At 43.2% G+C, this 26,040-nt stretch overlaps 1 protein-coding gene across 2 annotated transcripts in view; it reads right to left on the minus strand.

The window, feature by feature from the left end:
• The window catches only part of PLCB1 (phospholipase C beta 1), a 621,942-nt gene that overhangs the window by 583,744 nt on the left and 12,158 nt on the right, over positions 1–26,040 (minus strand). For both annotated transcript variants that reach the window (XM_040980971.1, XM_040980972.1), the window contains exon 2: positions 20,698–20,775. In XM_040980971.1, the coding sequence (XP_040836905.1) occupies positions 20,698–20,775 (78 nt within the window). The remainder of the gene's footprint in view (positions 1–20,697; positions 20,776–26,040) is intronic.

Here is a 26,040-nt window from a genome sequence, read left to right on the forward strand (position 1 = left end):
TTCATCCAGGTTAAAAAAGCAGGAGCAGGAGAATTAGCCCGCTGAGCCACCACTCCAGCGGCTCACTTTTGTGTTTAAATCGTTTATTTCATGTGCTCTGCCAACAGCCAAGTGGAGCTGCTTTAGAATCTTTTACGGAAAAAAAAATTTTTTTCGCATTTTTCCCTAGAGGCAGTAAGATCTTCTTTCATTGCAACAGATAGAATAATTTACTAATATGAGGAGACACTGGCAACCAGAATTCTCAGCTACAACAGAGAAAGCCCGGGACAGGCCCTTGAATACACAAATGCATGCACAGGGATCAGAGGGAACCCAAGTGACTGCCTCAGGCCATCCCGATTAAGATCCAAATGCCATTCTTTCAACATCAGAGGCCTTGCTAAATGCTTCCAGGACCAGACAGATTCCACTGGTTACCCAAAAGGAGAGAATGCACCCTCCTTTTCCAGAGGCAGCCCAGCATGCCGCCTTCCAGGCTTGTCCAGAACCCTGGACTGGGTGACATGCCATCTTGTCCCATTCAACCATCCCTCACTGAAGGTTCAAGGGGCCAGAAGCAACAGAAGATGTAGCATCCTTCAGCATGTCCCTTTCAGAATTAAGGTGACAATGTCTGTCCTCTACCATCTGGGGACATCCTACCTCACTATGCAGTTAGTGAAGGAACTTTCCTGAAATCTGATGGCATTTCTTACAGAAATACCTATTTTTCAGTTGAATTTTGGGCAAAAAAAAAAACCAATACTAACATATGAGCTAGAAATATGCGAGCACCCACCCCTGTTCAAATTCACACAGTATCAATTCAGATTTACAAAGACATCTATTAAAAATAAGTAGCAGATGTGGAAATGTTACCACAATTGGGTGCTGTGCGCACCCAATGTTTGTGATGTGTTGTGGTGGTGTGTCAATGTGCACCAGATCCATATTTTATGAGATATTTATTATTATTCCCACTTCGGCAGAGGAGGAAACGCTGGTCCACAACCTTCCTTTGATGGAGGGCACAGGCTGACTGTTAGTGAAGAGATGGTAATGGTGCTTGCTCTCACCGCAGGGGCTCCCCACCTCAAATCCCTTTTAGAGCAAAGCCTTCCTTTGCTTTCACTGCCTGCCCTGTTGGTTCAGACAGACAGGAATAGCTGATGCCTGCATCTTCCAGGAGCACACTCAGCTTAAAAAAAAAGATGAGCTCAGAGTAAGGCCTGATCTCCCTCCCCACGCTTCATTGACAAAACCAACCAACTCAGCCTCAGTCCAACCCATTTGCTTCTCATCCCAGAAAAATGCATATCTCACGGCCAGGCTACACGAGTTCTGGAAAATGATTTCCACTTTACTCCTGTGGAAAATTCCTCATGATCATTTTCCACCAGTGAAGAATCCTGAGGTTTAACTTCAGCTTTCCCAATAACCTTACAGATCTTGAATTATTTCCATGTTTCTCCAAAAAAAAAAAAAATAATAAAAGGATACAGGAAAAACACCAAGCACGCAGACAAAAATCTGTATGAGGCACAAAAAAAATCACTTCAAAATCACTTAAGGATAAGGAAAGACAAAATCAAACCAGGAGACAAAGTGAGAGATTGATACCAGCAAACTGGTACCTTCACGGCAATGGAAAACGGGGCAGGTGTTTCCCACAGCAATGAGGACACTGAGATGCCTGCATCCCATATCCCAATACCTAGATTCAAATGCCAGATCCAATTCTGAATTGGACATCCTGCTAAGCAGGGCACCTGGTCATAATCTACACAGGTTCCCATCACTCTTGTGAAAAACCCAGATTGAGCTCTGGGTTCTTCACTTCAGCCTGGCCTAGTCACCGTGGTGGAACAGGCTGCTAGTTCAGGGTTACCAACTTGGAAGCCACTCCCCACCCCCAGGCATCCCCTCCTGCCACCTGTAATGCTCACCTATCAGCACCTGGAACCTCAGAGGAGCGGTACTGCATTATTGTGTGACCACTCCCCTCACAAGCCCCCATAAAGCCCACGATAGGGAGGGCTCGCTCCCTTGGCCCTGTGCTTCTACAGCTCTGGCACTCCGACTCTTGGCCTCACCAGCAACTGCTTGCTCCCTGACTTCCTGCAGACAGACTCCAAGGACAGGTAACCCCTGACAATGGCCCCTGTGTGTCTGTATTCCTCACCCTCTCTGTTCACTGCTTGGGCAAGTCACTGAAGATACTAATGCTAAGATGCTTCGTATTTCTAATTTGTGTACTATCGGGAGTTCCAGGAGAGGTGAGGCCTAGCAGTAATAGAATGTGGGCAGAGAAGCCAGGGAAAGGTGGATGTTGGCAGCTTTGTAGCTTCATAAATGTGCCCAGAGTATTCGCTCTTATTTGTCTCTTAGGATAACATATTGTTGGGGAAGCTGGGACAGAAGTCTTCAGTTTAACAGATGGACTTCAGGGTAATGTTCCTCTTAGGGTTTCAATTGACTGGATTACCACGTGGACTCGTGATTTGCTATTTCTAGTGGGCCCTATTATCACCAAGCCTGGTTAATTAAGACCCCTAATACGCAAGACTTGTCTGGTGTGATCTCAGCTGCACCCCGCAATGCCACAGATGGTGTGGTGATTTGGGGCATGAACCCACATGTGGGATATCTCTAAGCTGTCTCTCCCTCGCTTTCCCTTTCAAATAAATAAATAATTTTCAAACAAAAAGTACACTTAAATTAAAAAAAAAAAAGACATGAAGTTTCCCTCAGTTGCCACAATGGCCCCCCAAAACCTGATTCCGCCATAGATCTGGGGGCACCTACTCCTTCAGCAGCTGTTGCTGGGAGGATGGCCCACGTCAGCTGTGGCTTTAATTCTCCATTGCCTCACCATCTTTCATGATTTTATTGAAGGACTGCAAACTAAAGTTACAGAACATGACGCTTCCCGCACAGCAGTGTGCATGTCTGACACCCGCTATCCACAACTGACACACTTCCCTACATGCAATATTGCCCTTTGCTTCAGTATTTCAGGAAGATAAAACAGCCATTGGTTGAAGCTGCCCTTAAAAACCACTTGCAATGGCACACACAGAAACTTCTAGTAACTTGAGGGAATCATTTATTTTCTGTACTTGACTGCAAAAAAAAAAAAAATCTCAGACACAGAAGGCTCGCCTCCATGCATGCAGGCCTCTTTGCCAAGTGACTTTGCAGACTTTCTCATCAACAGGTGGCATCTATTTCCCTATCCTATGAATGATTTGCTCTGGCCTGTGAAATACGGCAGACATGCCAGTTTGGCACTTCTGTTTCTTGGGCCGGGTGGTTTCCTCTCTTTCTTAGAAGTGTGCCAATGCATTACAAGAACAAGCTGGAATAGTCTTTTTGGAGAATGACAGCCCAGATGGGCCAAACACAAAGGGCCTGAGCTAGCAGCAGAGGGACATATCCACCCAGTAACTACTACACAAAGCTCAAGGAACCCAGCTGCGACCAGAGCCCAGAGCAGATTGTCAATCACAGAAGAGTGACCGAAACAGAGAGCTATTGGTTTACAGCATGCTGTGTTGGGATAGTTCGCTATACAGCAAAATCAAATTTCTCTCTTTATTTTGTGAATAAGAACTTGAGATAATAACGCAGAAAAAAAAAAGAGAAGAAAAATCTTACAGTTGAAAAAGAATCAGCAGATATTGATTTTTTTAAATTTTTCTTTTCCATTTTATTTGATAGGCAGAGATAGAGTTAAGTAGATGGAAAGTGATCACCTACCTGTTCATTAACTCCCCAGTTAACTCCAACGGCCGTCGCTGGGCCAGATACAAGTCAAGAACTCCACATGGGCAACAGGCAAACAGCTATGTGAGCCATGAACTACCACCTTCCGAAATACACATTAACAAACAGGACTGGACTCAAACCTAAGCTCTCAGATTGGTGTGCTGGCAACCCAAGCAGCTGGCTAACCAACGTCCCAAACCATAACCCTTGCTTTTGTTTTCAATAGCACAACCATTTACATGTGAAACTGTGTCTTGCATGATGACAACCTGTACTGCATCACTAATACAATTTTTTTTTTTTTTTGGCAATGACTGTGATACTGTGGAGGAAATACTGGTTAGTAGTTAAAAGAGTGCCTTTGGGCCCTGGTGCAGTGGCCTAAGTGGCTAAAGTCCTCACCTTTGGCATGCTGGGTTTTGGTCCCTGCAGCCCCGCTTCCCATCCAGCTCCCTGCTTGTGGCCTGAAAGAGCAGTCACGGCCCAAAGCCTTGGAATCCCACACCCACATGGGAGACCTGGAGGAAATTCCTGGCTCAGGATCAGCTCAGCACCAGCCGTTGTGCTCACTTGGGGAGTGAATCATCGGATGGAAGATCTTCCTCTCTGTCTCTCCTCCTCTCTGTACATCTGCCTTTCCAATAGAAAACAGATCTCTAAAAAAAATCAATGGCAAGGGCCCAGCGCGGTGGCGCAAGTGGTTAAGCTCCTCACCTTGCACTCCCAGGATCCCATATGGGCGCCAGTTCTATCCCGGCAACCCCGCTTCCCTTCTAGCTCCCTGCCTGTGGCCCGGGAAAGCAGTTGAGGACAGCCCAAAGCTTTGGGACCCTGCACCCGCGTGGGAGACCCGGAAGAGGCTCCTGGCTTTGGATCGGCATAGCATTGGCCCGTTGTGCTCACTTGGGGAGTGAATCATCGGACGGAGGATCTTCCTCTCTGTCTCTCCTCTCTGTACATCCGCCTTTCCAATAAAAAAAAATAATAAAAATAAAATCTTTAAAAAAAATCAATGGCAAATAAGTAATTTCTAAAAAAAGAAAGATGTGCCTTTGAATGTAGGCTGCATTACAAGCTATCTCTGGGACTGCTGGAAAGTCTTACTCTCTTGAATGCCAGTTCTAACAAAGAAGAATGAACGGATTGGATGTGATAAGCATCAAGGCTTTGACTGATTCCAAAATGAAGAATTTTATGTCATGTTTGCCTGAAATAACAACACTTTCAGCCACATCTTTAGATGGAATGAAAACATTGCATTTTATCCCTCTAATTAATAGCCAGCGAGGATTCCAAATGTGGCAAGCACTGCCTCAAGGCCCAAGGAGAGAGCAGTAAAACAGGACAGACATTGGTCCGCTCCCGTGTGCATGCTGAAGTGAGCTGGTAAACACGAGAGAGCCAGCTGTGCCCTTCACTTCCCTTACGTGATGATGACCTGGTAGCTTGAGACCAGACACAGCGGCAGTATTCACACCATGGAAAGCAGCAAATGCTAACTAATAATCACTTATTCCTAAAAGAATGCTGGTTGTTCCTCGTTACCACAGGACAACAAAGGACTATGCTCTCATGAGCAGACATGGGGGACGCCTGCACAGGAAAGGCTACACTGCAAGCACAGGAAGTGTGGAAAAGCCAGGGAAATGACATATATCCCAAGGACAAAAGTACTGGAAAAGTTTCAAACAAGGAGGACTATTCCATGTCTGGAGAAATGCAAGAGAATCGGTGTAACGCGTGTGGCTGGAACACAGAAGCCCGGTTGCCAAGAAGTTGAGCAGCAGGTGGAGAAGACATATTGAGGATCATCTCCAGGGTTCAGGGTTGTACAAAACTATGAAGAATAGTGTCTTTATTTCTTTTTAAATTTGCATTTAGTTATTTGAGGGACAAATAGTGATAAAGTGATAGGCAGATGTAGACAAAAGGGAAAGAGCCCCTGGCTTCTGGGTTCATTCCCACAAACGCCTGCAAAAGTTCAGGTGGGGCCAGGACAGAGCTTGCAATTCAGGAATCAAACCAGTCTTCTCTTTGGACAACAGACATTTGGGTCCTGGAACCATCACCTGGCACATCACAAGATGCACTCCAATATGAAGTGCAGCCATCCCAACTGACATCTTAACTACTGAGTCTAACACCAGTCATGGGGGCAGTGTCGTCAAGGGAGCAGAACCAGATTAGGGAAGAAAGGAGAAAGAACATGATATGATACCGGGGGGTACTCAGCGTCATGTACCTCAGGAGCAAGATATTAAGTAGAAAATCAGGAGTTAAGATTACAGGTGAGAATTGGAAGTCTAAGTACATGTGAGATTCCCTGAAGTATGAGTTGAGCCCAAAGTAAATTCAGAGTGAGCAATTGACGACTGAAGATATTTCAAGAAAAAATGGAGCACTTGGTATTACAAAATTGTAATAAATGATCAAACATCAAGAGAGAATTTGGCTTTGGCATGCAATGTGCATTAGAATTCTCAGAAGCAGCAGCTTAGAGGAGTGGGTAGTGCCAAGTCCAGGGGTACACGGACTGAGGAACAGGTGCAATTAGAGCATGGGGAGAACGCATGCAGGACTCTCAAGAAGCCTGCTGTGAATGAAAAGGAGAAGGTAAGGAATGCACCTGATCCAAGGAAGGTCGACAAAAGATGTAGCAAGGTCGGGCTGAATGTGGTTGAGATGCATCTGGCTATGGGGGAAGCATTGGGAAGCACAGGAAGAGAATGTACACACGAGAGTAAAAGATCATTGGAAAATCACGATGTATTGTCACAGAGGCAGGGGTGGTCCGCAAAACATGCCAATAGCAGGTGGGAGCAAGTTAAGGTGACAGCGGACCTGGAGGACTGCAGGCACGAGGGAATGGAGAGGGCCCCTCTTCTCCAGGATGCAGGGAATCACACGTGCTTGAGAAATTGTGGTGAATGGAGACAGAAACAAGGAGTGGAAGGTTTTAATGAATGAGTAATATAAGAATGTGCCTTGACTTTGAACTCAAACACATCTGGATTTCACAGAGCAGTCTGAAGCCTGAGAAGAGCTTCACGGCCCTTCCAGGTCCCCTTCCTGTGACAAACACTCATTAAGCAAAGCTTGTATGCTAGCACGCACTTCAGAAATGCGGAGCAGATGGGACATTTCTGAACTCAAGCACTTCGTCATTGATCGGGCAATTAAAAGCAGAGAACGAACATGAAGATAGAATTGAAAATGTGAAGATGAATGAAAAGGGTCAGATATTCCAGCAACCCCAAAGAGGGAGCTCCATTCTGTACTGGGTGGGAGAGATCCTTCCAGGGAAAGAACCACCCTAACTATAGTAGTTTCAGTTTCCCCAAGACAAGATGAAGATGGCCAATCTACTGCTAACTTAGTGAAATACCAAAATGGCCTGAATTAACCCCGACATACATCCTTTCTTGGAATCAAAGGAACAAAGGCAGGTGCAGATATTACCTTTTTGCAGCACATGAGAGCCAAACAAAGAAAGGTTCTTTTTCCATAGCTTCAAGGAAACTGCTTATTGCCAGGAAATTTCAGCTCGGCTCTGAAGATCCCTTCCATGAAGCCCCAAAGAATTGGCCCAGTGCAATAGCCTAGTGGCTGAAGTCCTTGCCTTGTATGCGCCGGGATCCCATATGGGCATTGGTTCTAATCCCAGCTGCTCCTCTTCCCTTCCAGCTCCCTGCCCTGGGAAAGCAATTGAGGATAGCCCAAAGCCTTGGAACCCTGCATCTGCATGGGAGACCCAAAGAAGCTCCTGGGTCCTGGTTTCAACTCAGGCCATTGTGGCCGCTTGGGGAGTAAACCAACAGATGGAAGATCTTTCTGCCCATATCTCCATCTCTCTGTATATCTGCCTTTCCAGTGAAAATAAATCAATCTTTTAAATCCAGCAGAATTCATCTGCAATGATGGAAATATTCTATAATGACACCCATACACACTATGGAGCACCCCATATGAAACCGAATTGTTAATTAAATGTAATTCTAATTAAAACTGGAATTTGCAAAAGTGACATAAGTCTAGGAATTACCCTACCACATAGCAAGCTCTGTGGGGAGGGAAGGTGGTTAGCTAAACCAAAACACAAGAGTGAAGTCATCCCCACTCATTGCTCCAAAGGAAGACATTCTGCCTGGTGTCTTAAAGCCCACCGTTCTCATTTCTCCCCGGATTAATGAACCAATTCAATTTGGAATCCTTTGCCAAGTAGCCCTAGCTATAAATCTTACCTAGCACAATGCCACATGAAAGTCACTTTGGAATAATAGCCTTTAAAAGCATTGTGGGACCTCAGGGCTTGCACATCTCAGATTCATATTTCACAGAGAAGCAATGAACGGGGGGCATCAATTGCTCTGCTGACGGCACTGAGGAGCAGGACTGGGACACGCTGACTTTCAGCAAGTCTTCCACTGTAACATCTGTTGGCCACAGCACTCCAATGGGTCCACTGTGACAAATTCATTTCATTCCACATGATCCTCTGGAATCAGCTCACTGAAGCTTCTAGTAATAGGACGTTGGCACAGAAGCCTGGCAGTGGCACACAAGTATCTACAGAAGCTTAAATGGCTATGTAAATGACATAGGCTGGCTGGGCAGACACTGTGGTGAACTGGATGCTGTGTGCAGAAGGTGGCTTTGTGGCCAGCAAATGAGGCCCTGGAGCTGAGACGGCTGTTGTGGATATGCCTTCTGATTTACTGAAAAATCTACATGTGTGTAGCACTCCTCGGATTTTTAAATGCTGGCAATTTTTATTTCTATGTTTGAGGCAGTGTAGAGGATTGGCAAGACATGTCTATAAGTAAGGCTTGAACTTCAGTTTGATATAGACTTACTTATCAAAAATAGCTTTTTGTTTTTTCAAAATCAGTTAGAAAGAGAAAGATCCTGAGAGAGAGAGATCTCAATGGCCATTCCAGGGAAGGTTAAAGTCAGGATTCAGGAACTTCATCTAATTTCTCCCACTTGGGCGGAAGGGGCCTAAACAGCTGAGCCATCTTGCACTGTTTAGCACCAGCCATTAGCAAGGAGTGAGATTACAGATGGAGCAGCCAGGATACAAGTCACAGTCCCTGTGGGATGCCAGCTTTGTAGGCTGCAGCTGTACTGGTTGAGCCACTATGCTAGCCCCACGCTATGGATTTATAAAGCCTAACTTACTTAATGTACCCAATGTACCACTACCTGAAGTCAGCAGGTGGAGCCCTGTATGCCAACTTAGACCTTCCAACCGCAACAAAGTTTGAGGGCTGTGTCACAGCCTCAGGCATGAACATCCACGGTACACCCTGCTTTGCCAGCAGAAGATTCTAGCAAAGAGCTAGAAGTGGGGAGAGATGCCTTTCATCAGTGACTGGTAAGAACTGGTGAGTAAACACTGTGTGCTGTGTCCCAGGGTTTTCAGGACTAACGTAATGGATTCCCTTCCATGTGTCAACCTCCACTACCTGGTCTGTGTTCTCTTGGGTGACCTTGCAAAGAAACCACGCGAGCTTGGATTTTTGTTTTACATTTGGACCAATCCACTAACACTGGAAATGACGTAGGTATTCTGTTTTTGTTCTCTCTCCAGTTATGAACTGTATCAGAGCTAGTTTATGAAAAAGTTACAGCACATATTAGAGTGCATTTACTCCAGTGTTCTAATATCTCAACATTCACTATACAATGCTGAAACTGCCATCCTCTTGCATAATGAAGTCATGCTATAGGAACAAATGTTTGTCTAAAAATAGAATCTATTGTGTATAGCAGCAAAGTCATTAGGTTTCTTAGCATGCCAACTTGTTCTGCTCCATAACATTTTGCATTGTAGCAATGCTCTCCCACAGGTGCATTGCTGGCCAGGATGCATGATGAGACATTTTCCAAAGCACAGTCCCTGAGTCAAAGGGAAATTGTCACATTTCAGGACAGAAATCTCACACAAAATCATTCTGACCACTATCTCCCTGCACAAGGAAGAGAGAAAAACTGAACATTCCCAAGGGTGAACCATGAATTTTACTCCTCCTAAATGTACTCTGCAGGGATAACAAAATGCCACACTTTCTATCATTCTGGAAAATTCTCAGTTACTATCTAATGGATATGTGTGTCACAAAAAGGAGATTCACACAAACTGATAGGAGATGATATAACGTCATAATTTAGGTAATATTTGCCTCTGTATCCACATATATTTATACATACAATAAATTAATACATCAAGTCACTCCTGAAATCCCATTTATGGAAGAGTACAGCTAATTTCATTAGCGAAAAATTTAAAAAACATCTTGACCTGAGGCTCTAGAAGATCATAACGGTTATTAAATAAGGTGTTAAGGACATGCTTGGTAAAGATAAGATGTGGAGTCTTCAGAGAATGGGATGTTAAAAAAATTTAGTCACCTGAACATAAAAACAAAATCTATCTAGATTCAATTTTGGGTTCTAAGAATCCTTCTAAAATACGCTAGTAATTTGCTGCCTTATTAAGTAGAGCATGGGACATATTGCCCAATTATACTCACAATCTTACAGGGCCGATAAGGGCTCCCAGGATGTGTTGCTTAGAACGGAAAGAAGGCCATTACACAGGACAGAAACAGTGAGTACATTTTCTGCAGATTACTCAGTTATCTGATGATGTAAACTCGCTTTAGACAAGTGTTCACCATGCCTGTACATTAGACTCAATCAGGAGAGGTTAAAAAAAAAGTTCACTGCCCACAAACAAAACCAATTATGTCCAGCTTCTCAAAAGGTGAACCCAAAGCAGCATGAGTTTAGGGAACTGGTTTCAGTGCTCAGCCCAAGCTGGGATGTCTTACGCAACACTAACATGCCTTTTCAGTTTCCATTTTCAAACAAATTCAAGAAAGCACATCCTCCCGGTAAACTTTACACATGAAAGCAGTTGGTTTTAAGGCAGAAAGAGAAGAGTCAGAACACACAACCAGGTTGCTCCGCCTCAACCCCTCACCCACTGCTCTGACAAGGTCCACACCCAACGCTGCGCACACTCAAAAACTCACTTACACATCACCGTAGAAATGACACAACCCTCACACACCTCGGAAAGTGACTAAATAGCATGCACACATGCACTGATATAAGTCTATGTAATTTGTTATTACATACTTTTACAGCCTACCATGGGAATTACACTGTGGGATTCTAGAAATTAGTGCATATGTATGCATTGTATATAAACATTATTAAAACATTCATGCATATTAATGAATTGAAGGCTGGGTAGAAAACATCATATGTGTGTTTATTATTATTGGGGCTATGATGCTGATAACAATAATGCAAAGGTATTAACAACAGCAACAATAAGGCAATGCAGAGTACATTCCATTCACAAGGGACAAATGTTCTTTCCCCATTACAGGAGAGAAAAATCCTGCTTAATACACAGAACATGGGGCCCGGCGGTGTGGCCTAGCTGCTAAAGTCCTCGCCTTGAATGCGCTAGGATCCCATATGGATGCCAGTCCTAATCCCAGTAGCTCTACTTCCCATCCAGCTCCCTGCTTGTGGCCTGGGAAAGCAGTCGAGGAAGGCCCAAATCTTTGGGAACCTGCACCCACGTGGGAGACCCGAAAGAGGTTCCTGGTTCCCGGCTTCGGACCGGCACAGTACCGGCCGTTGTGCTCACTTGGAAAGTGAATCATTGGACGGAAGATCTTCCTCTCTGTCTCTCCTCTTCTCTGTATATCTGACTTTGTAATAAAAATTAATAAATCTTTAAAAAAAAAATACACTGAACATGTTTCTCCATGTATTCTTCAAGTTCATATCTTAAGCTATTGTTGTATTAAAAAGTATACATGCGTCATTATAATAGTTTCATAGCCCAAGAATGCCCAGTTTGGTTTATCTTGTAAGACTGGGAAGACTTCAGTGGAAGCAAGGAAAACTGAGCTCTGATTATACTAGGAGCCTTGAATTTTTAATTAAAACCTGGGGTATATTACATTCTATTTATTTATTCATTTATTTATTGAAAGTCGGATGTACAGAGAGAGGAGAGACAGAGAGAAACATCCTCCATCTGCTGATTCACTGTCCAAGTGGCCATGATGCCCAGAGCTGAGGCAATCCGAAGCCAGGAGCCTGGAGTCTCTTCCAGGTCTCCCATGTGGATACAGGGTTGGAAGGCCTTGGGCCATCCTTGACTGCTTTCTCACACCCAAGCAGGAGCGGGATGGGAAGTAGAGAAGCCAGGATACAAATCGGCACCCATATGGGATCCCAGCACATGCAAGGCAGGAAGACTTTAGTCACTAGGCTACTGCGCCAGGCCCCATATTACATATTTCTAAACTCTTCCTACAATGCATTTAAAAGCACTCATGGGCCCAGTGTTGCGCCTTATCTGGTTAAACCCCAACCTGCAATTCTAGCATCCCTTACATGTTTCTATTCTTGTCCCAGCTGTTCCACTTACAATCCAGCTCCTTGCCAATGTGTGTGTCTGGGGAAACAGCACAAGACGGTCTAAGGCCTTGTACCCTCCATACATGTAGGAAACCCAGATGTTGTTCTGGGATCCACCGTAGTCACTTTATAAGTAAACCGGCAGACAAAAAATCCTCTCTCTTCCCCCTTCTTTCCCTCTGTAATTCTACATTAAAAATTGCACAGGGCTCAGCATGGTAGCCTAGTAGCTAAATTCTTCACCTTGCATGTCCTGGGATCCCAATGGACTCTGGTTCTAATCCCAACAGCCCCTCTTCCCATCCAGCTTCCTGCCTGTGGCCTGGGAGGGCAGTTGAGGATGGTCCAAATCCTTGGGTTCTGTACCCACCTGGGAGACCCAGAGGAGGCTCCTGGCTCCTGGCTTCAAATCAGCACAGCTCCAGCTATTGTGGCCACTTGGAGAGTGAATCAGCAGATAGAAGATTTTCTCCCTGTCTCTCCTCCTCTCTGTATATTTGACTTTCTAATAAAAATAAAAGATAATAATAACAAATCTTTTTTTTAAAAAAAATAGCATTGCTATTGTTATCCATGTGATGAAGTATGGTGATAGTCACATAGAAACAATATTGCTACATTAACATTCTAGAAATAATTGTGAAGAAATTACAATGTTGCCATTTCAAAATCACCAGACTGATTTTCAAATGCATATCAAGAGACTATACTTGATTAGAAATCCTATCAAGAAAACGTGAATACTTCCTCCAAAGATTCATGCACAACTCGATTCTTACACCATAGCTGTGCAGGCAAAGCAACCATCACATGTGGTTTATTCTACACTACCCAGAGTTCACCGAGTACAATCCTCAGGGCTGTGGCAGCAGAAAAAAAGAAGATAGTGTTCCTAAAGCCAGAAAATAACCTGGAAGTGGATGCTGTGAGAAGATATCTCTTCCTCGGCCACCTGACCTATGGCTCTCGAGACCCCAGGTTTAATTTCCCAGGGTCCCGTCAGCATGGAGGAGAAGCTGCCCGTCACTGAAGTGACGGTGAGCATCGTAGGACGAAAGAGCAGACCACAGGCGTGCCTCGGATTGCCTCCGAAAAAGCTCTTTAAATCATCTTCGTAGCTTATGACGCGAGACGCTTCCGGTTCGGGGGGGGGGGGGGGGGGGCCAAGGAACACGCACCTGGGGCGGGGCGTATCTATTAGCAAGTGATTCTTAGAGGAAAATGCTTTTGAACGATAAATCCCTTCTTTCGCCTTCAATGACTCCGTTCCCAAAACATTATGAAATACATAAGTAAACATCTTGTTTGCCCAAACAGACTAAGCTTCAATGCTTTAGATCAAAGGACTGCAACACAGCCTTAGTGAGCAACAAGTCCCTGGTGACATGAAGAAAAAAAAACCAGAAAATAAAATCCCCGTAAGTAAAGGGACTCTCCGCCTTCACAGCAGCACCCTCATGGTCCTTAGCCATTATTTAAGGACAATCGCTTAGTCAGACATCAACTGTGTAGTAACACTTACAATCACCACCAAGCACTGAGAGTTCGTAAATTAGCACACATGTGAGGCACTCCATGTTCACCACGTAACCTCCACACATCTTTTTTTTTAATATTTATTTATTTTTATTAAAAAGTCAGATATACAGAGAGGAAGAGAGACAGAGAGGAAGATCTTCCATCTGCTGATTCACTCCCCAAGGGGCGGAAATGGCTAGAGCTGAGCTGATCTGGAGTCAGGAATCAGGAGTTTCTACCCACATGGGTACAGGGTCCCAAGGCTTTGGGAGGTCCTCGACTGCTTTCCCAGGCCACAAACAGGGAGCTGGATGGGAAGTAGAGCTGCCAGGACATGAACCGGCACCCAAATTGGATCCCAGTGTGTACAAGGCGAGGACTTTAGCTTCTAGGCTACCATGCTGGGCCTGCAGCTCCTCTTATCACCAACTGAGGCGAGTCTTAGATTCCCTGGAGCTGAGTCGGTAAACACAGGACAGAGTCAGAATTCAAATCTGCCTCTGCCACAAGAATTTCACAGCTGGCTCCCTTACCAGGCTTCGGGTTTCCCACTGGAGCACTGTGTCAAGGAAAACAGGCCTGGCTTAAAACAACCTATTTAATTAACATGTTCCACTGCCTCAACCATGGAATCTTTTGACCATCCTTAATCAGCAGGTATTTATATCAATGTGTTCAGCAATATGCATTTGTGTGAAATGGTTCCTAATAAAGTAGTTTATTTTACTGGTGGCGCTAGAACATACTAGAAGGTAGGGAAAGGAGAGAATAAGGAAGCCCATCAAAAGTCAGTTTCCATTGAGGATGATCAGATTGAATTCACTGAGTGGCTCTGGGAAACGACATAGAGTCTGCAGCTTTGAGTTATCCCACCCGAGAGGGAACAAAGCTGGGTTAAGTCCAATTGATCAGAATGAATATTAACTACTAGAATTTCTGGACTAAAATGGGCAGAATAAAGAATACAGGTGGGGGCTGGCACCAGAAGCCCACCCAGTGCCCCGTGCTCTGGCAAAGGCAAGGGCATACAGTGTCACTGCCTGCACTCGAGGCCCTGAGATCACCAACCATGGTGAAGGGGATCCTGGCGCGGTACAGCGTGACAGTGGTGGTTGGCTGGTGTCCCCACCAAGGCACAATGGCAGCCCTCACTAAGCAATTCCAGGTGAATGTTATGGTTTTCTTCTAAGGTCATTTCTGTTATTGCTTCAGACTCGAAGGGACACCACTAAATGAAAATGGCCTGAGACCACAGTCTTGATCTGCACTCACTCCAGTATGCAGTCGCACTAGCCCCAGTAACTCAGTGCCTCACCCCCACTGACCATCTGCAGGAAGCGCTGAATCGGTGTTCCTGGGATACACCACAGATCTGTGTCTCGAAGCTGGCTCTCCTCGCTCAACGATTACAAATAAAATGTGTGGCACACAGGGGTTCTTTAGAGAGACCAGTGCGTTTTTGCTTTGTTCTGCTTTTTGTTTGTTTATATTTTGAACAGGAAATCATTATGTTGCCATGTTGGGGTTTATGATACACTGTTCAAATTTCAGCTCATGTTGAAAGATGCCATCATGGCTCAAGTAAACACTGAACTGTTAAGCTTTGCTATTGAGTCCTACATAGAAAATTTAATTTACCCTAAGAGTTTACCTATCATTGCCATCAATAGAAATACTAACTGTTACTCTGCGCAAGTATGTCAAATAACGCCTCATGGAAAATTACAGTCAAGGGCGAGATGGCATATGGTACAGCAGAAGTCGCCTGTCCTACGTCCCTGGAAAGAACAAAACATGCAAGCAGAAATTTTTGTCTAGGGATCCCAAGTAAAGCAAAAGGGGATGTGTTGGATCAGATCACTTGAAAGAAGAAAATAAATGGGAGAAGAATGACGTGGGACATAGAACCCAGAAGTTCCCAGGTCTACAGACAGGGAAGGTGACCTGCGGGCCAGCCAAGCCAGGCTGGGATCTGTCCCATGAGTCCCCCTGCCATGGCAGCTCCCACCTTCCACACCCTGCTCCCTCTAAAGCAGAGAGAGAGGACCTTCCTAGCAGCGACAAGCAGAAAGAACAAGGAGCCACGGACTTCCACAAGCACCCAATTGAAGAAAATCAATGTAGAGCTGCACCTCCTGACAGATCTCAGACACAGTGCACTGCTACATGGATCAAAAATCCAGATTAGTCAGGGTGATGATGACCAGGAGGATATACGGGGAAGGTTGTAAATAACGCAAAAGGAGTAAGGAGTTAACCGTGACCACAGCAAACTTCAAAGTTTTCATTTATGTTTTCTCCTGAGTAAATTCTATGTGGATAAATATTAAAGATCTTCATTGAAAAGAAGAAAGCATTGGTAGCATTTATAACAATGATAACAATCATAAAAGGATTAACTTCTGGTACACATAGAGAACAATACCCAGAAAGGCAAGCTATAGAGAAGAGGGGAAAAAATGATCAGAAAATGAACAGGAAGACATCCACTTTAACAGTGCACAAGACATGGCAAATTAAATCTGAGATAAGATGGCTACAATGCATTCGCAGCAATTAAAAATGTTCCCTAACAGAGAAAACGATTCCCCTAACCCAAGACGAGTGGGGTTGTCAAAAACGGCACAGTCATGAACTGAGATTTGGTATGTATAGTTTTCAAATCAGCAGCTGCACTTCCAAGCACCTCCCTTCGGGAGTCAGTGACCCATATACCCAGAGTGGAATACACAGGCTTACCACTGCCCTGCTTTGTGGGATTGCTTCCCACAACTCCTAGGGCAAAAATAAATAAACTCCAAGATCCATCTGTGATATTCTTTTCAGTAAATATAACTTGATAATTCATCCTTTGGGATACGTCAGAACAATTTAAAAGGATGAGGCATACACAGAATGTACTTAAATGAAGAGTTCTCTGAGACATACCATAAAGTGAGAAGTTGTAAACAGTAATAATGAGATTGTTTAGGCTGATACATGACACAAACAAAATAAAAGGAATATGTCCAGAACACACAGTCATATATCCATTACCATGAGATCCAGTAAACATCATGAAAATGTAAATTCTCCGAAAATTACATTTATGTAGACACAAAGGAGGCTAAAACTTAAGGATATTGCTACTGCTCTGCTATCTTCGAAACAGAATACATTTTTGGTCTGCAAAGTTAAAAATAAATGAAATGTGCCACCAGAAATTGAGTATATAGGAGTCCTTTTCAAATGTGTTCCTCTGCCATTCCTCTCTGCCCCTTTGCCCTCCCCGGGAATACAAGGAAGAGCTAACTGAGTGACACTCAACTCCTGGATCCGACCTGCTCATGGCTGCTGTTATTTTTACACCAGCTTTGGCGCTCATGCAGGGCATCGGGTTCCACGGCAGAGGGCTCCTCTGTGGCCTGATACTCTAGCAGGGTGCATTTGGTAAACTTCTTTATTTTTAACTCCTCCCTTGTTTTTTTTTTTCTTTTTTAAATTCTTGTTTCACCTTTCCTTCAAAATTACGATGTGGACTCCTGTAGCTCACAAGATTTTCACAGCTAACACTTCCTGTTTTGGTTTCCAGTGCCCATGTGGCATAGACCCGATGAAGAGTCAGAGCCTCACACAGGCAGCCTGCAAGTACTGAGGTGTGCTGTGCCGGGGCTCCCTCTCCCCCACACTCAGTCTCTTGTCATCAGCTTCATCACCCCAGGAAAACCATCATCTGAAAATAGTCGCATGCAGAATCTTGCTTTTCCTAATTATATCTGATTTTTTTTTCAGAGCCAACCACACAGCAGAAAAAAAAAAAAATCTTTACAAGAAGCCCAGAATGGGTATGAAGTCTGGGTATTAATCCCTAAGAATGATATTCATAACAGTCTGTTCCATCAAGCTCAAACCTGCTCCACATTTCAGGGAGGCGCAATTTCCTACCTAAAAATGACTTGAAGACTCTTGTTCTCAATGATGAACTCCTTCCCATGTGGTCTACATTTTTGTCACCTACCATGTCTGTGATTTCAAAGGAAAGGAGAGCTTTGCAAGAGACAGCGACTTAGAACCTGTGGCCCTGGTGCATGGTACGCTATAGGCATGAACAGAGAAGGACACAGGGGTTGGGGGCAGTGGGGTGACACTGGGAAAGATGACATTTTTCCAAGAAGATGGCACTGTGGTCCTAAGGCTCCTGGGGGTTCCTTGCAGTTCACCTGTGAGCATCATGGACCAAAGGGAAAACTTACAGGAAAAACAGCCAGAAGGAGAAGGGAAGTGAATTACCATAAATACCTAAGAAACCTTCACTTCTAACAGAAAATGATATATGAAATCAACAAATCTACAAGTATCACATTTCTTCTCTGATGTGATCTCTATGATACACCAGGTCTTCAAACAGTGTTGGAAAATGTGGATGGAAAAGCCATGCATGGATTTGCAAAAATTTTTGGTCAAAAAAATAACTTTTCCTATTTACTATTTCTTTTGATTACCTACTAGAGAAAGAGAGAGAGAACTTTGATTCCCTGGTTCACCTTCCAGATGCCTGAAAGTGCCAGCAATGAGCCAGACCAAAGCGTGCGACTGAGGCCTCAATGCGGGTCTCCCACAGGAGTCGAGGGAAGCCACCTGCAGGAGCCGTCATCATCGCCTCCTAGGATGGGCAGCAGGCAGCAGGAGTAAGGACCCAGGGCGGGGCACGAAACACACATACGCCAATGTTGTATGCGGGCGTCTGAGCTGTGAAGGCAAACAGCCACCCTGCACTTCCTATTTAATTTCAATATTTCATGAAGTTTTGGAAGTCCTCTCATACAAATGAGAGATCACTTTAGACTAGCAACTGAGACAAAGAATTCTTTACTGGATGGCACATCATGATTGTGACATTCAGCCATGTAAGGGTTGTGGGTGAAAGCCTCATCTACAAGCCTGGCATGCCAGCCTTCGTCTGTATCCACCACTTCTTCAAGTGTAATGCAATGCCTCTTTTACAGCAGTCCATCTCTTAAAAGTCGATGCACCATTTGTTATGTTTCCAAGATCAGGCTTCAAGCCAGAAAGAAGACAGAAAACTTGAAAGCACAGTGAATCTAATTATTTTTCTTAAGTTCTCTCATCTTCTGGATCATAAGACATATGATCACTGACTAAAAAGTGAGCTTCTGAACTCTGATAAATGACAGAGGAATGCTGTAGGACTTTAAAGAGGCAAAGAAAAATGGATCACATTTTGGCTACAACTATAAAACGAATAAATCAGGAAAAGGTACTATGAAGATAAACAGGGACTGATAACTCCATTGTTTGTCCCGATTGGCCATACACAGCATTACAAACAACCAAAAGAAAATGTCTAGTGTGAAAAATGAACAGAAAATACCGGGTCCACAGAACAACAGACAAGCCTCAAACAGCCTTAGGTCCTAAACCTTGTCTCTTCCTTAAGCAAGGAAATAGTTACAATTCCTCTTTGAGGGGAGCTTAACTGAGCTGCCATGAATTATTTAAAACCCTCAAAATATCTTTTGTAGCTTTTATAGAAGTTTGATTTACAAGTTGAAGAATCGAACTGACAGTCTGGTCTCTCATACAAATCCCCAACCTTTAGAAATGCTGTAGGCATTATAAATACATCTTTCATGAATATAGCCTCAACAGATCTAAAAATAGCTTCTAGGAGGAGGGAGAAAAAAACAAAACAAAACAGAAAAACCCCTTTTAAGCCATTGTTTTACGCATAACAGCAGGAAACCAAACAGAATGTCTAAGCCAAAATGATTAACACACCCAGTAATAAACATGAACATGAAGCATGAATTCTTGCTCTGCTGCAGCTTTGACAGCAGGAGAGGGTCTATGGTTTTCCCACACACACACCTGTGGCCAGAGATGCTTGCAGATGCTCTGATAGGGTTCACAAAAATCATGCCAGGACCACAAAGCTGAGATTTGCCTTCTGGGGAACACGCAAGTAGGCCCTTTACAGGATGCACCCCACCACCCCTTCAAATGGCTCAACCCCACACCACTGCTCACGGGGTCAATGAGCCAGTCCCAAAGGCAGAAGGCAAGACTGACAGATCTAACATCTTTGCAGATAGGGACACAAGGCAGCATTTCAAAACAGGTAAACATTTGAACCGACCCTCGGCCCTAGAGGTTATTATGGAAGCCTCGGAAATTTCACTACAACCTCTGGTTAGTGTATTGATTTCGCTATCAACAGAACACTCTAAATTTTTTCTGGCATGTCCAAAAGAACATGCAAGACCAAAGTATTCTGTATGCTGGAGTCTTTCAGGTTCAAGTGTGAAACTATGCATACGTTTCTTGGAATAATAACCATTTTGTATGAGTATGCCTCTCTAACTGTTCATAAAGCTCCAAATAAATGTTGTGCTCTCCAGACAGTCTGCCCGTTAATAATTCAATAGGGAATCTTCCATTGATTTCACAATAATGGTATACTGCATTTATAGTGTTGTGAGCAGAAAGCTGGTTTGGAGAGAGATTCCTGGAAACTTCAGGAATAAATTAAGGGACTCTGATCTGTCATTATCTAACACGAGCAAATGATGAAAGCCAAACTCCTCTCATGCTAAAGAGCACAGGGAGGAAGCACGAGAAAGAACAAGGCATTGGGATGTTCGCTGCACTCCAAGGTGACATCGCCACTCCCCTTCCTCACTTAAACCTGTACCCCTGGCTAGCTGATTCACATCAGATGCAATTTACATTTCCACATTCTTGTCCTAACAAATACCATCAGGAGAACTGAAAAATACCAATTACTCTAGCAATTAGTATATCCAGTGCTTATAGCAGGTATCCCTACAATGTCCTCAAATGAAACTGACCTTTAAGAGTATAATTTTTCAAAAATCCTAGGAATTCATCTGTGATTTGGGCACACGCGTGTGAATAAGACAGTTACTTGCTTTGCAAATCATGAGACAACTGGAAAATTTAAGATCAAGTTTTGTTCTTTACCTTATTTTGATCCGTCCAGTAAAAGAAAAATCCCTGAGGGTCAGTCCTCAAAATGATTGGAGTCACAATAGTGGAGTCCTGAAAATGTAGCGAGAACAAAAAAATGAGTACATCCACACTGATCACTGCAGAAAGACATGTACAGCATTCACTTAAAAAATAAAAATTGGTAAGTTTCTTTGAAGTCTTCCATAAGAAAAAAATTCTAAAAATTAGCATTTTTTACCTTCAAAGGATTATTGGATGCAAAAGAAGTACTTAGCAGTAATAAGAATCTTTGCATATAACTTCATAAATGAAAGGTCAGTGGTGTATTTATTGATAAAGACAAGTTTTAAAAGGCATTGGACATGTTTTCTACTAAAAATCTATATCTAGTTTTTCATGCGAGTTTAATAAACATTCACCATCAGTGAACACTTCAAATGACTACCGTTAATTAAAATTAAGGCTTGAGGATAATATGGAAAATTACATTTTCTCCCTAAAATGATTTTTTAATTATGCTAAAGAGAATAAACACAGCATTTGGGCATTGTTGTTTCCAAGGTAACGGTAAATAAGGCCATTTTCTCTGTATTTGGAAAGAAATACACAGAACCGTCACAAATGCTAAAATAAAACATCACAGATATACCTGTTATACCATAAATGTTGCATGTATTGTATTTGTAACATTAAACCTTTGTAAAATGCATAGAAATTTTCAGAAATATATACTACCTAGACAAGAAAATATATGTCACCAGATACAGATTTTTTTTAATGCAGAAAAACTCAGACCTTTGTGGGAATTGTATTTTTCAAAGATACATAATTTGGCTATAATTTTACATTTTTCATACCTATTATAATTATCATATAGTATAGCTTCTATGTTATCAAAATAACATGTAAGACTAGCACCTGAAGAGGCAATTAGAATTCTGCAATTGTATCTTACTTTTCATCTACAGAGCTTGGGAGCCTGGCTCTAGGAACTGTCTGCTGGGATTCACATTCTTTTCTGTTCCCTTTTAGCTCCTCCTTTCACACAACAGAAGAAATAACACACCCGGCCTGTTGCCAGGGTTAAGTAAAATAATTTGGGTAAAGTCCTGGACAATTGTTTACCACAAAATGTTTGTTATTATTATCATAGATGAAGGTATATCTTGGTATTCTTTTATTGCAATAGAATATACATGACACAAGCATATAGTAGACTGGGGTTGAGAGCATTTTCATCTTCTCAAACTGAAACTCCAGTCTATAAACGCCACCTGTGGCAGGGTGCCTGGCCTCGTGCTACAGATGCTGCTGGGAACACCCACCTGCCTTCCCAGAGTATCTGGCTTCAAGTCCCAGCTCCACTCCCACTTGGGCAGCTATTGCCAACCCGCAGCGACATTAAATAACGAGGCACACACTCGAGGGTTTGGAAAAACAGGAACCGCCACCGCAACCAGAACACACGACACAATGAACGAATGAACAACACGAACCCTTTATTGCCGAAAGCGGACTGCTTATATACAGCTCTCCACCAATCACTTCTCCCTGTGGGTCCACTGGGTGCTACCTGATAGGCCAGTAGCAATGACATAATCGCAGTGAGGGCATCAGCCTATCCCCATGACTTCCTGTTTGCCTACTGGCGGGACCAATGCCCTCGGCCAGCCGCCATCTTGCAACGGCCAATCATACGATTGGGATCTGCTCCTGGCGCCCCACTCCCCACAGGAATACCGAGTGCCCCCTGGGAGGCAGCAGGTAGAGATGCAGCCCGTGCATCCTTGCCACCCATGTGGGTCACTTGGACCAAATCCCAGCTCCTGGCTTTAGCCTGACCCACGTCCACCTGTTACATACATTGCTAGTATTATTTCACTCTTCCTGTTATATTTGTACTGGTGCTGTAGTTTCCTTTCCAATATTTTGCTTGTTTGAAATAAATAATCAAAACTACAATAAGCAAAGACAGGACAATGGAGAGATAGAGAGAGGGAGAGACTTCTAGAGATCATATTTCAGCAGATTCATTCTCCAAATAGTCCCCATATCCAGGGCTGGGTGAGGGCAAACCAACAATGTCATCAGGGTCTCCCAGCTGGGAGCAAAGACCCAAGAACTTGGGACAGCTTCCACTGTCTTCCCAGGTGCGACATTCAGACTCTGGATCAGAAGAAGCGAGGCTGAGATTCAAATTGGCATTCTGGGATGGAATGATTACATTACAAATGGCAGCTAAGCCTGCTACCCCCACAATGCCATATGCGACACCATTCTATTTTTTGCATAACTTTGCTTATTCTGAGTAACTCACAAAAGCAGAGCCAAATTCATATACCCATTTTGGGCTGTCTTATTTCATTGAGTCTAATGTTCTCAGTTCATCCATATATATATAAGCATGTTTCAAATGCATTGCATTGAATAAATGAACATCCTACTTTATGCATATACCATGTTGGGTTGATCTATTTATCTACCAATAGATATTTGGCTTGTTTTCCTCAATTTGCAATTGTGAATAGGCCATTAGGAAGACAGAGATTCTTTTTAAATCTCTGCCTTCAGTCTTTTTCAGTATAAACCCAGAAATGCCACTGCTGAGTTGTAGTGTACTAAGCTGCTTTTTTTCTTTGAGGAGCTGCCATCCTGTTTTATTCTGATATTCTTGACATATATTCTGGACATGTAGCTTGAAAAATAACTTTCCTAAAAAGTGTCATTGCATGGAATGATAGCTAGAATTTTTAAATTTCTATATTACCTTTAAATTTAAATGTCAAAAGAAAGAGTTGGAAACAAATTTGATATTCTATTGGAAAAAAATTCTCAAACTATTTCAGGATTCACCTATGATATTTCATGCATAATAGTTCACAGAAATATTTCCTGTAAGTTGCAACGTTTTCCAACCTGTTCCTCTCTTCCAGAGGTGGACAAAATAAAAGCCTCCAGCAAACTGTATACTGCACACATTCCTACTGCGAGATGAATGAAATTCACACGCAGACATAACAGAATTCTCAAGTCACTTCCTTGGATATGGAAGCAACCATCAAGATTCTACTCAAAATACTGGTTGGCAATTCACTGTAAGAATCTCAGAGGATCAACTACTTAAGAGTAAAGCTGCTCAAATTTGTATTTCGGAACGCTTTAGTCGTCTGCCCCACAGATTGCAGAATCTTCCATTCCAAGCTTATTTCTTCACCTCGTTCAAAATCCAATCTCCTTTGTTTGATATTTTCTTGACCCCACTCTTCCAACCACAGCTTCTTGGTTAAAGGATCACTAGCTCAGCTCCCTGCCTACAACCTCCATATCCACTTCAGACGTTTCAACATCAGCCAGAACTTGGCATCATTGCCATGGAAGGCAGGATTTGACCCAGAAATTCAAAAACATCCATTTTTAATTCCATGTAGTTCTCCCAACTTCCACTTAGTCAAAAGTATCTATAATCTCCCCATACCAAAGTAGCCCTACAATGTACATCTTGAATATTCTTGTCTGAGCACACATGCAGATTTGATGGTTGAAGCACACAGCCTTCTTTCATTTCCAACAGAATTCAGATGGTTGTGAAGCCTTCATTATTACTGCAGAATAATGAAGACATCTTGATTGGGTCTGTATTTTATTCTCTATTTCTATGTCAACATCTGCATGATGTGTATTCCATAAGAGAGTAGTGCAGAAACTTTGAGAGCACCTGATTCACTGAGAAGTCTTTTCTAAACAGATGGCAGGGCCTTTTTCCCAAAAGTGTCTCATTTAATGATCTGGGAATGGAGTCTAGCACCCACACTGTGACTGGTGAAGCAGGTGCTCAGCAGCCATGGAACACACAGGCGAGCCAATGATGGGGACACACAGTGGCCAAGGTTTGGGGTCTAGAACGCAGTGACAGAAAACTCCAAGAAGCACCGGTGACCATAGAATGAACCAAAAACCTAAGTAAATCCTCTAAAACATCAACTTTGATCATTTACTTAAATTACAAGAAATTTATTAGAAACACTTGTCTTTTTCAAAGAGAACTCTAATGCACATGCATGTCTTAAGTTAGCAACAGCAGGTCATGTTAACTTCCATTTATTCCTCTTTATTTGCTAGAAACCATTTAACTCTCATCCCTTCCTCACCAGTAGTGAAAAATAATGTGATGAAGAAGTGGTTGCTTTGCCAATTATATGAACCCTCCAAGAGTCTTCTTAGAAACAAAGTGAAGGACTGCACAAAACCTCAACATCCAAAAGAATGAGAAACATTTCAATAAGAAGAGTCCCTGGAGGGCAAGCATTGTGACACAGCAGGTTCAAATGATCAGGATCCCAGATAGGAGTGCAGAGGCAAGTCCCAGCTGCCTTGCTTTGGCTACCACTCCTGCTAACATGCCTGGGAAAGCAAAGATGACAGTCCAAATATTTGGGTCCCTGTCTTTCCACGGGAGACACAGAGGGCGATTCAAACTCCTACCTTCACGCAGGCCTAATCCTGACTTCTGTGGCCATTGAGGAGATGAGCCAATGGACAGAAGATCTCTCTCCTTTCTCTCTCTCTCATATACATCCTGTCTTTCAAACAAATGAGTCTTTACAATGAAAAAGAATCATCAGAATCAACATTAACATTTCTAAAGCGTACAACTCTTCATTATAATGATTTCATCATGCATACACTGACATAAATCCCCAGGAGGGTGTTGTGGCACAGCACATTAAGCAAACACGAGGTATGCTGTCATCCCATTTTTGAAAGCCTGGAATCCAGTCCCACCTTGCTTATAATCCAGCTTCGCGAAAACATGTCTAGGAAGCAGCCAGTGACAGCCCAATTCCTTGGTTTCTTAACACCCCTGTGGGACACCCAGAGGAATGTGTGGCTCTTGGCTTTAAACTGGGCCTGTCTCAGACAGTGCTGCATTGGAGAGTGAACCAGCAGGATACTTCTCTGTCCCTCTCCCTTCTTCCCTCTCTCCCTCTCCCTCCCTCCCTCTCTCCCTCTGCTTCTTTCTTCCTTCCAATCTAGTTTTCTCTTTTGCCTTGGCCATTTCCCTCCCTCTCTCCCTTCTTCCACCCTTCCCTCCAAGTAAATAGTCATAAATTCTAAAGACATGGACAGACAAAGAAAAGCACAGAAGTCCAAGCTCCCTTCTAATACTACAGCATAGGTTCCTAAAATCCTCTTGACAGGATAATAACCGAGACAGTTCCAACATTTGCTTAGGGCCAGTAATGAACTTCAAAACGATTTTCTCCTTTGATGCTTAGAATATCTTAAGAGGTAGACATTATTGTTATTCCCATTTCACTGCAAAATAAAAAAAAAATTAAGTCTTTGGCTAAATAA

This window comes from Ochotona curzoniae, unplaced genomic scaffold, assembly GCF_017591425.1.
Source record: "Ochotona curzoniae isolate NIBS_2020 unplaced genomic scaffold, NIBS_Ocur_1.0 contig_3520, whole genome shotgun sequence".
NCBI classification, from domain to species: Eukaryota; Metazoa; Chordata; class Mammalia; order Lagomorpha; family Ochotonidae; genus Ochotona; species Ochotona curzoniae.